General features: G+C 41.2%; 1 protein-coding gene across 2 annotated transcripts; it reads left to right on the plus strand.

Annotated features, from left to right (window-relative positions):
* Positions 1 to 430: 430 nt before the first annotated feature.
* LOC121923355 (purpurin) lies at positions 431 to 14,059 on the plus strand. Of its 2 annotated transcripts, none has more exons than XM_042453706.1 (6): positions 431 to 494; positions 3,539 to 3,659; positions 5,884 to 6,020; positions 7,739 to 7,851; positions 9,496 to 9,708; positions 13,878 to 14,059. In XM_042453706.1, exons 2-6 carry the CDS (start codon positions 3,540 to 3,542, stop codon positions 13,886 to 13,888), a joined length of 594 nt encoding a protein of 197 aa, XP_042309640.1. In that variant the 5' UTR covers positions 431 to 494; position 3,539; the 3' UTR covers positions 13,889 to 14,059. The 2 variants fall into 2 exon arrangements, with proteins under 2 accessions (XP_042309640.1, XP_042309639.1); XM_042453705.1 differs by lacking the exon at positions 431 to 494 and adding an exon at positions 889 to 961.
* Positions 14,060 to 14,484: the final 425 nt, after the last annotated feature.

The following is a 14,484-nucleotide window of genomic DNA, read 5'->3' on the forward strand; positions in this document are numbered from 1 at the left end:
ATAAAATAAAATGTAGAACTATCCCCATAAGATGCAAAACTTAACAACAGCAGCAGCAAAAGGCAAACAAAAACCATACACTCCATTTTCAACCAAAAGTAAAACTAAATGTAATATCACATCTGGGCCTTCTTCCACTCAGTTCTACTGTGTTCTTAGTTGCCTCATGACAAATAATAATAAATAGACTTGTTGCTTTTACTCCACACTCAAAACTCAGACATTTGGGTCTCAAAATGGACTTTCTTCAGCTCTGGGTGAAGTAGGCGCTAAACCTCTTTTAACACTGTTCAATTGCTAATATTGAATGCTTAATCTAGCTGGCATTTTTCAAAAACTGGGAAGGGAGGAGAGTACCATTTTATCTATTTCAAGCAGTAAAATGATTTGAAGGCCATCCTTCCATATCTCAGGGACGTAGCCATCTTTTATTGTTTGCTGCAGTAGGCATAAGGAATGGCCTGAAGTCAAATGAGTCAGTCTTTTGCTTAAAGGTAAGGAAGTTGGGTCTTGCTCCAGTAATCATCTGGAAACTGCATATATTATGCTTTGATCATCTTGGGATGCTTCTATAATTTTAATGTTAAACATTTTAGGATGCACTTCTCTTTTAGTAGGCCACGTGCTCCAGAGAGAATGCAGAGCAAATATGTCAAAAGGTGCTTCGTGTTTACAAGGTGTGTTGGTTGAGGATGATTCCTTTGGTTATGTAAAAGCTGTGTCTGTTTGATAACAGCCGAGCCACAGTCCAGTGTGAGGATTACTGGTGATGGTTTTTACATAATGGATTATCCAGGGTTAAGCATCTTACTCAGGTCTAGGAGACAAAGAGCCAATTAGGATTGTTCCAGACACCTTATTTAAAGGTGGCTAGTGGCGAACCATTCACAGTCTGACTCCACCAGAGCAAGAAGGACACACTGCCAGGAATAAAATCCAGGACATTTCAACAATCCATCAGGTAGGTCTTCCAACAGCAACAGAGAATGAAAGTCCATGTTATTTTATTCCTGCCTTATTGGGATGCCTTACGTTTTTGTCCATTTAGATGCTTGAATTATTTGGAGAGAGCGAAAAACATTTCTTTTACAGTGTTGTTGCCCAGCTTTTTGTTGCCGTTTTTTAAATCTGAGAACAGATCAGGAGGTTGATGTTTGACCCATTGGTAGCAATGAGTTGTTTTTGAAGGTTTTCCACAAAATTGGGACTATAATGCAGATTAGATAGATGGACTCCATTTATTTGATCCCTAGTCTGAGTCCAATTGCTAGTCTTAACTAGACTAGCCCCTTTGAATCCATGGGAACTTTTAAAACTAACACTTAATGTATGTGCCATTGTTTCAGTGGGTCTAGTCTAGTCTGAGACTAACAACTGGATGTAGGCCTCTGATCAGATCAGACCTGGAATCAGACCTATTGCTTATAGGGGTGAAGAAGTCACTATATTATGGTTGTTTCCACATGGCTAATGGTGATATCTAAAGAGTAGGGAATACTTGTTGAGGACAGTGACCAGAGCTGGTCCAGGATATTTTGCTACCTCGAGCAAAGGTCAGGCTGGCAGTCCTGCTCAGTTCATAATATAAATGTTGCATCCATAGCCATCCATGTACGTGCTCATTTGGTCATGCATTACAGAAGACAGTGTTCTGTTTGAAGAAGGCATCCTCTGTTTGAATGGCTGTCCAATCCAAGTCCAGTTTAAAGATTAAAAAGAATGTGAGACAGGCTGTGGAAGTCACCTATGGACTGCAAACTGAGAAGACAAACAGGTCAAAGTCTTCCCTACTATATTGTAGGGTAAATTATGACAATTATGATGTCTAAATTTATCTCCATACATATGAGATAGTACATAAGCATTTTTATGCTAATCTGTCTCATTTGTCTGTGTGAGAGAGAAAGAGAAAGAAAGAAAGAAAGAAAGAAAGAAAGGAAGAAGGAAGGAAGGAAGAAACAAACACATCCCTTGTTTCTTTTTCTTTCTTTCTTTTGGACAAATTCAGGAGTGGCCGTGTTCATCAGACCCTCTCAGCTACATCAGTGCAAGAGACATTTGCTACAAAATGTGCCATGTGTGAATGACATCTTAAATCATAAACAGCTATTAACTAAGGAGACAGCAATCTTTTTATTGTCTGAGGGCAGGTGTGTCTGATGGAGAAGTACAAACTAAGCATTTTCTATTATTGAACTGTGGCACTGCTCTTCAAGAAAACAAACATTTGGAAAAATGGATTTTATGTAGGCTATATTGTATATACAGTACAAAAACAAAAATACAGTCCTAAAGCCAGACAAAGGTTAGTTGAGGGACCACTGGATGAGAGTATGTGCTGTTCTCATACAAGGAGGTTTCTTGGTATAGCCGTGGGGAGAAACTACTGAACATTGATAACGTTATGGCATCAGTGGTGTTCCTTCAATGGTGTGTGGAAGGAAAGATGGGATATGTTACGTCTGTGTTGGAACCACAGATGATCTCTTATATTAATATCACCCTTTCCCCCGAAACACGGAGATTGGAAAAATGGCTTTTGGATTATGATCCCAGAATTTCCCAACTAACATGGCCACTGGCATACTGGCTGGGAGATACTAGACGTTCAAATGGATATCTCTGGCATTAATTCCTTTCCATCGATTACAATGTTAGCAGTGCAGAGTGCGGAGAGGTCTGCTACATAGCTTCCTTTCCCCACCATGCAGTGGTTCTGTAAGGGCTAGCAGCAACCCAGGATTTGGTACAATAATATCTACTTTACCTGCCCAAGCTTGCTTACATCTTTGTACCCTTTTGGCAGGCCTAAAGAAAGCTATAATACTAGTATGGATTTTGGATTTCCATCCCTCAGAATGACTGCCTTTGTTTTTTTAGCAGAGCTATGCTTAATGTTATACCTTTTAAAAAATTATGTGAATGGAAGCTATAATAAACTGAGCAGTGAGTAATGAATAACTGAGATGTTTGTTTTTTACTATTAAATTCTTATTTTGTGTGTTTGTGTGTGTGATTTGACAGAGCCAGTGCTTAGCAAACCTTGATTCTTCTTTTCCCCTTGATAACAACCAGCATAGTTTACATTCCAGGGATACAAACCTTCCTCCAGATCAAAAACTGTCTCTGACTTTGGATGCAGCAGTGACTTTTTTTGTTTCAACAGTATTATATTTTTTACTTTTTGGAGGGGAGGTGCTTATAAGATTGTCTTCTTCATGTGCCAAAGTAATTTGGATGTCTTTGGATACCATGTCCTTTGATAGGGGTAGATGGGAGGAGGGTACAAATTGTTGTTCCACTTCAGGTAAGAAAACATCTTGGGGTGTCTGGCCCACCCACCACCCCCAGAAGTCACAGCATGGCAAGAACACCAGGAGTTTCTTAGTTAAATGTGTTTTCTAAGACTTGGATGACTCTCTCCGAAAACAAAAATGAAATCTTTAACTAGATATGGAAATATTTTATCTCCTCGCCCCCGCCCCCCAAAAAAAACCCTAGCTTTTCATTCATACTGAATAACTGTGTCACTTCACAGAATGAAATACACTCAGTATACATTCCTGATGACCCTGATCTCCATCCTTGACTACTCTTCGGCTCAGCAGACCTGTGCTGTAGAGTCTTTCACAGTGAAGGCCGACTTTGATCCCAAGAGGGTAACTATGAACATAATCTTTTCTCCCCCTATTTCTTTGGTAAAGGACAATAATGGGTGTGAAGGTATGTATGTATATATGTATGTATCCCTGATAAGGGGTTATTTTATGCCTTGGAGAGAGGATTATGTAATGTTCGTTTAGGAGACAACAGGCTGAACAGAAAGGAAGCAGAAGATGGATGCCCCATGTTGGGAGAAAAGCAGGAGATAAATGAGTTGAATGAATGAATGAATGAATGAATGTGTAAAGCAATAGGGACAGGAGATCTTTGAGACAAGCATTGCTTACCCTTCCAGTTTGACAGGGAGAGTCTCGATTAATCCTCTGCCATCTCCATTTTCAGCTAGTTTTAAAATGTCCCAGTTTCTCTCTCTCTCTTCCTCCCACTTTCCCCATTCATCAATTAGCTCAGCAGAAGGAAGAAGAGAAGGGGAATCTTCTCTTTCCCACTAGACTGAGATGACTGGAAATTGCTGCAGCCTTGCCTAGTTTCTCTTTGTCCTCATTAATAACTTTTGCCATCTTGACCACAATGAGATATTGCTTGGTCAGACATGTCCTAGTTTTCATCTGTAAAATGGTGGAGGATATGACATTGTTGAAGGTTACTGTTAATTGTAAACAATTATATATAACAGTAAATTAATAAAACAAGACTCTGGAATCTCAGTGAGGCACAACAACACAGTGGGCTAGATCAGGGCAGGTTATCACCTGCGTAAATACAAAACATTATCTGGTTTGTGAAACTTCTTTTGAAATTTGTCATTGGAGTGCTTTGAATTCTATTCAAAATCTACTCTTCCTTCTGGGAAATGATTTGCAGTCCAGCACCATCCTGCTGTCTGATTATGTATTTTCTTTCTTTTGTGTTCTGTTTTCTTCCAATGAGCTCAAGTACATGTTTCTCCTCCCTCTCGCTTCACTTTATCCCCATAACAACTCTGTGAGGTCAGTCAGGTTGCAGGACAATATCTTGTCCAATGTTTTTCAGCAGATTTAATGGTTCACTGCAGATGACAGTCTGGATCTCCCAAGTCCCAGCCCAGCATTTTCTAACTCCTACACAACATTTGTTTGATAGGCTAGACCTGTGTTATGCGGAGCAGGGCTGCTCTGATAAGGATGGTTTCATGTCACTATTGTAACATATGAAGGAAGGGATTTCACAAGCAGGCCCAGTAATCATAAAACCATAGAGCCATACAGCTAAAAAGGGACTTTGTAGATCACTGAGTCCTCTTGTTGCAGGAAGTCCAGAGCTGAAGTACCAACAACAGATTGGTCTTTGGCCTCTACTATAAGACCTCTAAGACTGGGATGAAAGAGCCCCTTCTAACTACCGGTAGTTTCATTGTTGAATTGCTCATACGGGCAATAGGTTTCTCCTAATGTTGACTTGAAATCTGCCTTTCAGTCACTGAAGCTCTTTAGCTTGGGTCCTATCTTCTGGAGCTACAGAGATGTCACTGCAAATCTTCAAATGGGTTTTTGTTGTTGTTGTTGTGTGCTTTCAAGTAATTTCCAACGTATGGTGAACCTAACACATGGTTTTCTTGGCAAGATTTGTTCAGAAGGAGTTTGCCTTTGCCTTCCTCCGAGGCTAGGAGACTGTGACTTGCTGAAGGTCACCCAATGGGTTTCCATGGGTGAACCCTTGTGTCCAGAGTTGTACACTACACCATGCAAACTCTTTCCAAGTGGTACAGTCAGCCTTTCTTATACATGGATTTTTTTATACATGGATTCAAGCATCCATGGTTTGAAAAATGTTCAAATAAAGTATAAATTTCAAATATCAAACCTTGATTTTCCATTTTTTATAAGGGACACCATTTTGCTATGTCATTATATTTAATGGGACTTGAGCATCCACAGATTTTGTTATCCATGGGGGATCTTGGAACCAAAACCCAGCGGATAACAAGGGTCCACTGTACATACTAGGAAAAGACTAATGACAATACCTGATGGTGATTGAACTGGTTTTCTACAAGGCCACACTGGTTCTTTGGAAGGATTCCAGGAGGCAGTACTACTCAGCTTTTCACCTGAACTAGTGCTTAATTGTTTAAAGCCTGGATTTGAGAGTGTGGAAATCTGTTCACCTTAAATGATACATAAGCAGTCTGCTGGCTTAGCCCTCCTTCAAGTTAGTTAAAGGTTGACATGTACTGGCTGTCCTTCCTGGTAACCTTAATATGTGTTCTTTGCATTTTAGTATGCCGGTAAATGGTATGCTCTGTCCAAAAAAGACCCAGAAGGCTTGTTTCTTCAGGATAACATCTCAGCTGAATACACCATTGAGGAGGATGGCACTATGATTGCATCTTCTAAAGGCAGAGTGAAACTTTTTGGGTAAGACAGAAGATCACTACAAATAGACAACTAGTTGTTTCCCCCTTTTCATCACTGGTTTATATGACATTGGAATGCATTCCTTATATGACACTGTATGGGAGACTATTCCATTTTAGTTATTGCTGGATTAGAAGATACAAAGGGGGACAAAAATTTCAGAGTGAGAGCAGGAATACTCTGATTTGGCTTTCCAGTATTACCACATTAGAAGGTCAATTATGAGTAGGGTTAATGCTATCTTGATGGATTTTCATTTTCATTTTGATGGATTGCGATCAGATATATAATCTCTGAGTGACTGATTGAATATCAGAAAGAAACTCATGTTACAACAACAAGAAGAAGAATGCTGTTGAGTGGGGAATGAGACGCTCTACAAGGGGACATGTGGTGCTTTAAAAAAAGAAATGGGAGTGGATGGAGGTGGTTCATTAAACATTTACTCTCGAAACTCTGCCCTACACTCCACCTTGTGTTCCCTTTTATGTTTCCCTTGGTGAAAATGTGATGTAGTCCTAGGTTGCTGGGCCAAATGAGAGCCATTATACTTCCTACAGCTTGAATGCCATACTGATGCATTCCAGTGTGCTTTGACAAGCCAGGAACTGATTTACACCTCTGTGTCCATGACTTAATTACTGCAACACTCCATGGCACCACATACCTACATTATGATGAATGTTTAAAATCCACAATACAGTGATAGCTTTATTGGCCACCCAAAATGCACAAAATACATGTTGCAAGTTTTTCAAGCTCCACTGGCTTCATCATCAGGCAAAGATGTTAAAAATCATATAGGAGGAAAAAAAATATGATCATATGATGAATGTATAAGATATGATGACTATATAAGTGAACCATTATGGATCTAACACCACAATATATATTTTCTCATTATCTCCAACACAAGGGTTTTCAAGTGGACTCAACTTGTGCTTTCACCTGCCAATTACAATTCTGTGTCCTAATAAGATTAGAGACATAAGCTCAGCCAAAATGGTTTTGTGGCCAAAATGGCACGTCTTGAGCATGCTTTTTGCTTCAGGCAATTTTAGGCCCAGGAGAGGCCTTTTTTTTTTTTTTTTTTTTTACTTTTTTGTTTAAAAAACCCTGTCATGAGCATAAAATGGTCCAGGAACACCCAAAATATGATGAAAATTTTCCACATGCCCCAGAAAGGGATTTGGGCCCATTTTTTTTAACCTTTGAGGGGCACTTGGAGCCACAGAAATGGCCCTGGAGTTGATGTTTATGCTTTTTATTATTTCAAATATTTCAAAATGTGGGCAGCCACATCTTCCTGGCTTCTTATTTTCTGGGTGGGACCTTGCACATCTCCCTGTCTCCCACAAAGTCATGCCCTGATGCCACTAGGGCTTTCCTGTGTATTATTCTGGTGAAGTTCTTCACGACTCCATTAAGCAAACAGGGCCTGGAATGGGTGGGTTGATTTTCAGTCTGTTCCTTTGTGTTCTGGATTGTCTTGCAGAACAGTGCAAAGAAGGCTACAGGTTGGATTGGATCAGGAAAGGGGTTGTGCATTAAAGAGTTGGCTTTGCAGGCTAGAGTTTTGTTTGTTTGTTTGTTTGTTTGTTTTTATGGTAACAATCTTAAAACTGGAATGAGATGCTGGTAAACCCTGGCTAGAGAAACAGAGTAGCGTGCTACCTGTACTGTATGATAAACATCATATTATCCTCTTCCTATTTCAGATTCTGGGTGATCTGCGCTGACATGGCAGCCCAGTACTCTGTGCCTGACCCCACCACCCCAGCAAAAATGTTCATGAACTATCAAGGCCTGGCAAGCTATTTGTCAAGTGGAGGTGAGCAAGAAATCTCTTCTTGCCTCTTGCTGAGAGTGTGGGGAAAAAGTGTGTGTGTGTGTGTTTGTGGTATGCACTCTTAAAGCAGGAATATCAGTTATGTCTTTCTGGATCAACAAACCCCCCAAATGAGGAAATCTTAAGCGGGTTACCATGGCTGAGCAGGGATTCAAACCCCATAGCAATAGCAATAGCAATAGCAAGTACATTTCTATACCGCTTATCAGTGCACTTAAACACTCCCTAAGCAGTTTACAAAGTGTAAGCTAATTGCCCCCAACAATCTGGGTACTTATTTTAGCAACCAAGAGAAGGATGCAAGCCAGACCACCATGAGGTCTTGGGGGTCCCGTTTGGGCCAATATCTGGGCTCACCATACAGGGACAACTCTCAAACCATTACACCATGCTAGCCCTCAAATGGGTGGTCATGGGTGATAACAGCCCTTAATGTCAGATGTTGCAGAACAAGTGAGATGAGCTAGGACTGGCTCTACCATTGCACAGAGTAAGACAGGTGACTTAAGGAGTCTGGAAAGACAACAAATTTTTAGTCATCTAGTTTGTGATTTTTCCATTTTTAGTACCTGTGTATAAAGAGAGAGCTTGTGGGGTTTACTGCATCAGGGGTTAAGATAACTTGACAAGTCTTGAATACTAGTTCAGGGGGTTGCCATGGAAGAAATTGTTTTTCTCTTTCTCAAAGTAATTAAGTATCTTTTGACAGCTTTGGGGATATAGCTTTCATATTCACAGGGAAAGAGGAGATTTTGGCCGAACCATATCTTTCTGCTCTTCATCTCCTGTCTTTCTTGGGGAAATAATTCTTTCCCTCTAACTCCCAACTATTAGGGAAGAGTAGCTGAGGGGGAGAGGGAGAGATGGAGAGAGAGAGACTTTAAAGACAGGGAATGAGAGAGAATGAGCAATAAACCAAAGGAGATATCTGTTTTATTACCTGTCCCTCTTTACTGTGATTTCAACCCCCTTTAGTTACTTAGACTCTCTCAGTCTGAACCAAAGAGAAATGTGGTCTATCTATCTATCTATCTATCTATCTATCTATCTATCTATCTATCTATCTATCTATCTGTTTGTTTTTAGTAGTGACAATTGGTTATCTTTTTATTCATTTATACAAAAACCAGTATTCAGACCAGTGGCGTCACCTGACTTGGTGACACCCGATGTAGGGGACAGGAATTCTGGGGGGTGGAACTTCTAGTGTGTGTGTCCCACACAGGAGTGTGCGTGCACGGGAATTTGTGTGAACACAAATGAATTGCATGCACAGCCCCACAGCAGCCCAGATGGGGCATGCATGGCCTCATGGTTGCCTGGACAGGGCACCCAAGGCCTAGCAGTGGCCTGGACAGGGCCCCAAGGCTTCGTGGTGGCCTGGATGGGGTGTCCAAGGCTCAGGGAAGGCCCCACGGGGGCAGGGCACCGACAAGGTGTCCCTCCCCTTCTGGGGTGTCACCCCCTTCTGGGGTGTCACTCAGTGCGGTCCACACCCCCTTCACCTCCCCCGTGATGCTACTGATTCAGATAGCCTCAGTTATTCAGCACACTGTGCTTCTTCTATATGCAGAAATTGTGTCTGAAATATCAGAATCCGTAACCTGATCCTTGGTATCATTTCAGGTGACAACTACTGGGTGATTGACACAGACTATGATAACTATGCCATCACATATGCCTGCCGCAGTCTGAAAGAGGATGGATCCTGCGATGATGGTTATGCCCTTGTTTTCTCCCGCAATCCTCGTGGTCTTCCCCCAGCCATTCAGCGCATTGTGCGCCAGAAACAGGAGGAAATCTGCATGTCTGGCCAGTTTCAGCCTGTGCTACAGACAGGTACATAGAAATCTTTATTTTGCTCTTTTTTCAGATGGGGAAAAAGTGAGGTAGCTTTGTGCAAAGCCATTACACATCTGTGTGCAGGTAGCTTACCCACTGAAGTGTTGGGTAACTTGGCATGAAGTGATCTGACCTACAGGAGCCTCACACAAATGTTGTCAGTAACAGACCAAGGCATATAGAAAGGAGGATTTTGTATGTGTATTTTTCCAAGCAGCTGTTCCTCTATCTTCAGTTGCTGTTGTCAGGAAGGTTTCAAACCATGTTTCCCATTAGTCGGGCTTTGGTCACTGGGATGTTTCCCTGAAATTGTCAGAAGACTGTGTTATGAGGGCAATATCTAATGGTTTTCACACTACGCAGTGATCGCACTATGATTACACTGACTGCTATGACTGCATCTTATGGAATCCTAGGGTATGTTTGATCAAGCACTAGAGATTTCTGGTTGAGAATTCTAAATAATCATCCTTAATCTGAAAATCACAGGATTCCTTACCCTCCAAATGCCCCAATTTGGCAGGGACAGCCTCCAATTAATCATCTCTTCAACTTTTTCAGCTGCTTTTAAAATGTCCACATTTCTCTCTTTTACTCCTTTCTTCCTTTCTTGTCAGTTTACTTCAGTTGCTGTAAACTAAGTTCAAAGTACAAAAGTACTCTAGTTTGTACTCATTTAACTCATGGAGGGGGGCGGGAGGCAGAACCTTGCCCTTCTTAGCCGGCTCAGGGAAAGGCAAAGTGCTGCAGCCTCTGCTAGCTTGTGTGTACTTCCCCATTAAAAACTTTTGTGATCTTGATCACACTCTGATGTTGCTTGACCACACATGTTCTGGTTTTCAACCTGAAATGTTAAGAAGGTTTGGGATTCCATAGGATGAAACCACAGCAAAATTGAATCATTGTGCTATAATTGTGTAGTGTGAAAGGACCCTAGACTTGCAGTGACAGCCTGCTTGAATGTCCAGTCAGATGACTGCTTAGGCCCTGTTCCCTAGTCCCTATGAAGCCTTCGCCTCCAAACTTGCTGCTCAGTTTGACCAATTTGTTGTTAGGTAAGAACATCACAGCTTGGATTTTTTGTTTGGTCTTGTTTTGTTTTAATGTATAAAATTCATTTTAAAAAAATGAAACAAAACCCACAGAGTAATATGCTAAATATTACCTTTCAAGTTACACACTATTAACATGTTATTTGGGGTTAATTTTTTAATTAAGAACAAAATAAAAACTTAAGCAAATGGAAGAATGGCTCCAAGAGGCCAAAAATCCCCCCCCCCAAGTTGTAGGGGTAATGGGTAAACATTGCTTGTTACATTAAAAAAGGACAGTGTTACTAGTTGTTTCATTAATTAATAAAGACAACCTTGTTAACGCTCTCCTAAAACCCCAGAGTAACATGACACAGATAAAGTTGTTGCTTGCATTGTGTCATTTTTCAGTAGTTGAAGTAGCTAGTCCAGAATGATTCTCCTCCTTGTTTCAGTTGCGTTTTCCTGTAAGGAGAGTATCCTCCTGTAACCCCTCTCACATTTCGGGTTTTACCTGTTTTGGACCACACAGAATCGGGATCTAACAAGAGCCTGACATTTAATACTGTAAAATGGCAGTATTTTAACAAGGCTGGGGTAGAGGATCCTTTGGCTCTCCAAATGTTTTGCTCTACAGCTTCCACAATCCCCTGGTCATAAGCCATGCTGGAAGGGACTGAGGGAAGCGGAAAACCAAAATATCTGAAGGGCTCAACCTCTCCCCAATGAACTACACTCTCATCTGTCTTTGCTTTTAACTACATTAAGAGAAGTCTAAAGGCAAAATGGATAGAAGGAATTAGAATATCCCCTGATAGGTTCGCCTTAGGGTCACCATAAGTTGGAAACTATTTGATCTCAGAATAGCAACACAACCACAGCAGCAGAGCAGGATCAGCCTTCAGGACTGGGAAGCCTTCTGGCAAGAACTTTTGGTGATCTATCTGGCCAAACCATTAGTGTTCTCCAATTTTTTCATTTCTCCCTCTTCCCAAGAGTAGGATGTTACCACTTTGTGCTAGGCTCCTTGGAAAGTGTGAAGCAGCAAGAGGGAAATATGTGTAGCTCCCAAATATGTTGAAAGAACAGTTGGACTTCATGGGTTTCTGGCTCCTAAGATTTGTCTGTGAGAGATACTTGTAATGCTTGGCTACACGGAGAAGATATAACAGGGGTGGCAGCACCCAGCATAACCTTTGCCACTGTTTCCAAAGCAATGTCAGCACATGTCCTAGACTTATCCAGCTTAGATTACTGATCCTCCAAGCTTCTTCCAGTAGGCCTCTTCACTTACTGTATCTGAAGGGAATCTTATCTCACAGAAGGTGAAAATGATGACTAAAATGCATTTGCAAACGTGTATTGCAAAGGAGATACATGTCAGGGATCTGGGACTGGCTATTCTTTTCATCCCAAATGATTTAGTTGTAAGAATGAATATTAAATGCTGCTTTATTGAAAGACACTGATATGATTTACCGTATCAGAACGTAGTTACTATATTTCACAAGAGGGGAAAATCTTTGATTTAGCACAGCTGCAGCAATGCTTGCAGATTTAGTACTTAACATTTTATAGCCCATGAAATAGCTGGATTTAGAGATCGAGAATTTCCACACTCATCTTCCCATTGAAGTTAAGAGGCAACTGTCTAAATATTATGTAGACATCTTTATCAGAGGGATTAATGGCCAAACCTTCTCAGCTATGTGGATTGTGCAAAATGAATGCCTCCACTGTGATGTGAAAGTGCACTGCAGTGCAAAGAACTCCTTCCAGTGGAATACATTAGGACTGGAGCATGGTTTTGGCACAGCTTCCGGGCTCTTAGGAGGCATGCATCATTTAAACATCATACTTCCAAAGTGACCCAAAGCAGCTTTATTTTGGCCTGACTGTACAGGCCCTAAGTGCTGTAATGAAGCTAAAAGAGCTACAGAAACTTCTTGAAGATGATTTCTGAACCCTAAACATTATGTTGTTATGTGCCTTCAAGTTGTTTCTGACTTATGGTGACGCTAACGTGAAGCTGTTATGGGGGTTTCTTGGCAAGATTTCTTCAGAGGAGATTGCCATGGTTTTCCTTAAGGCTGGGAGAATGTGACTTGCCCAAGGTCACCCAGTGGGCTTCATGGCCAAGCTGGGAATCGAACCAAGGTCTTCAAAGTTGTAGTCCAACACTCAAACCAAATTGACAGTAGTGCATGAAGTTTACCATCCTATTTGGCTTACACAAATTCTGGGCACCAGGCCTATGCTTTATCCACAATATGGAAATGTTTCTTTTTGGACTACAGCTTTCAGAATTCACCAGTCAGCATGGAGAATGGCCATGCTGGCTGCTGGATTCTGGGAGTTAGTAGTCTCAAACAGTGCCTTTTGAAACCTTTGTTTTTAAGAATATAGGAACATTTTACACAAGGCAATATCAAAAGACAATTTCATATAGTGTTCCCTCCTTTGATTAACAAACAACTACTGTATATCCTTCCTCCAGAAGGTCAGGAAGGCATCAAGATGAAGATAGCTATGACCTGTCACTTACCTTGTTGCTCAAGGGTATGTTGACCCTGAATGTGGAGGTGACATTTAGTTTATATAGCTAATAACAGTTTAGGAGCCTATCCTTGTGAATGCATCTAAGCCAGTGGTTCCCAACCTGTGGGTCGGGACCCCTTTGGGGGTTGAACGACCCTTTCACAGGGGTCACCTAAGACCATTGGAAAACATATATTTGCACGCAGCAATGAAAATAATTGTATGGTTGGGGGTCACCACAACATGAGAAACTGTATTAATGGGTCACGGCATTAGGAAGGTTGAGAACCACTGATCTAAGCCTTTTAAATGCTGTCTAAGCTAAAGGTCACCACCTCCTTTTGCAGTAATATATTCCATATTACGTGGGCCTTGTGTTAAACTTCCACTTTCTTTTCTTGGTTGGAAACCAGCAGCCAGTTAATTTCATGCCATGGCCAAGAACCAACATTATAAATGTGTTCTTCTCTTTGTTAACTCACTGTTTATTATTTTTCTGTACCTGAGGCTGAAAAATAACAGTGCAAAATATTCTAACTGCCTCCCAGTGATGATGTTGCAACAACCAATGTGTACTTCTTTTGCTTGTTTCCACAGGGGCCTGTTAAATGGAGGGGGAAAACTTTTCCAGTCCTGAGTTGGAGCAGAGGCCCATCCTCTGCATCTTGAAGTTGTCTCTCACATATAGTTTGGATTAGAGCCTTCTCTCAAACACGTCTAAGTGGTGTTGTTTCTGTTTTGCTTTTTTGCACCTGGGTGTACCACACACTTGTGTGAACTCAAAGAACGTTACAAATGTACTATTTGTCAATAAATGTTTTTAAGTAATCTTTTAAATGGCTTCTTTGATCTGTGCTCCCAAACTTTGGGGATGGCGACGTCTGTGGGCTTCAGGAGTGCTATGGTCATACTTTTCATTACCCAATATGTTATACACACAACACCCTGCAAAACCCCAAAAGGCCAAAGCAAAATCTGCAGGGTTGCAACCAGCGTTGTGTACTATTACTAACTGGAGATGCTAGGGTTTGAACCTTAAGGCCTCTTGTTGTGGCAGTTTTGCAAAGAGATACCTTTAGGCCCTGGACTCACTTCAACCACCCAGGCAGGCAGGAACACAAAATGACCTCTTGTTCCCATTCAGCTTTGTTCAAGCAATAACAGTTTTCTCAGGGTGAACACATTTTGCTATTCTTGGTTATCC

Source organism: Sceloporus undulatus, chromosome 2 (genome assembly GCF_019175285.1).
Source record: "Sceloporus undulatus isolate JIND9_A2432 ecotype Alabama chromosome 2, SceUnd_v1.1, whole genome shotgun sequence".
Lineage (NCBI taxonomy): Eukaryota > Metazoa > Chordata > Lepidosauria > Squamata > Phrynosomatidae > Sceloporus > Sceloporus undulatus.

Excerpts from the sequence above, each read along its gene's own strand:
- LOC121923355 (XM_042453706.1), top strand. The coding sequence starts at position 3,540 with ATGAAATACACTCAGTATACATTCCTGATGACCCTGATCTCCATCCTT. Across the intron at positions 3,660-5,883 it reads CCGACTTTGATCCCAAGAGG|TATGCCGGTAAATGGTATGC; the intron begins GTAACTATGAAC and ends TTTGCATTTTAG. Across the intron at positions 7,852-9,495 it reads AAGCTATTTGTCAAGTGGAG|GTGACAACTACTGGGTGATT; the intron begins GTGAGCAAGAAA and ends GTATCATTTCAG.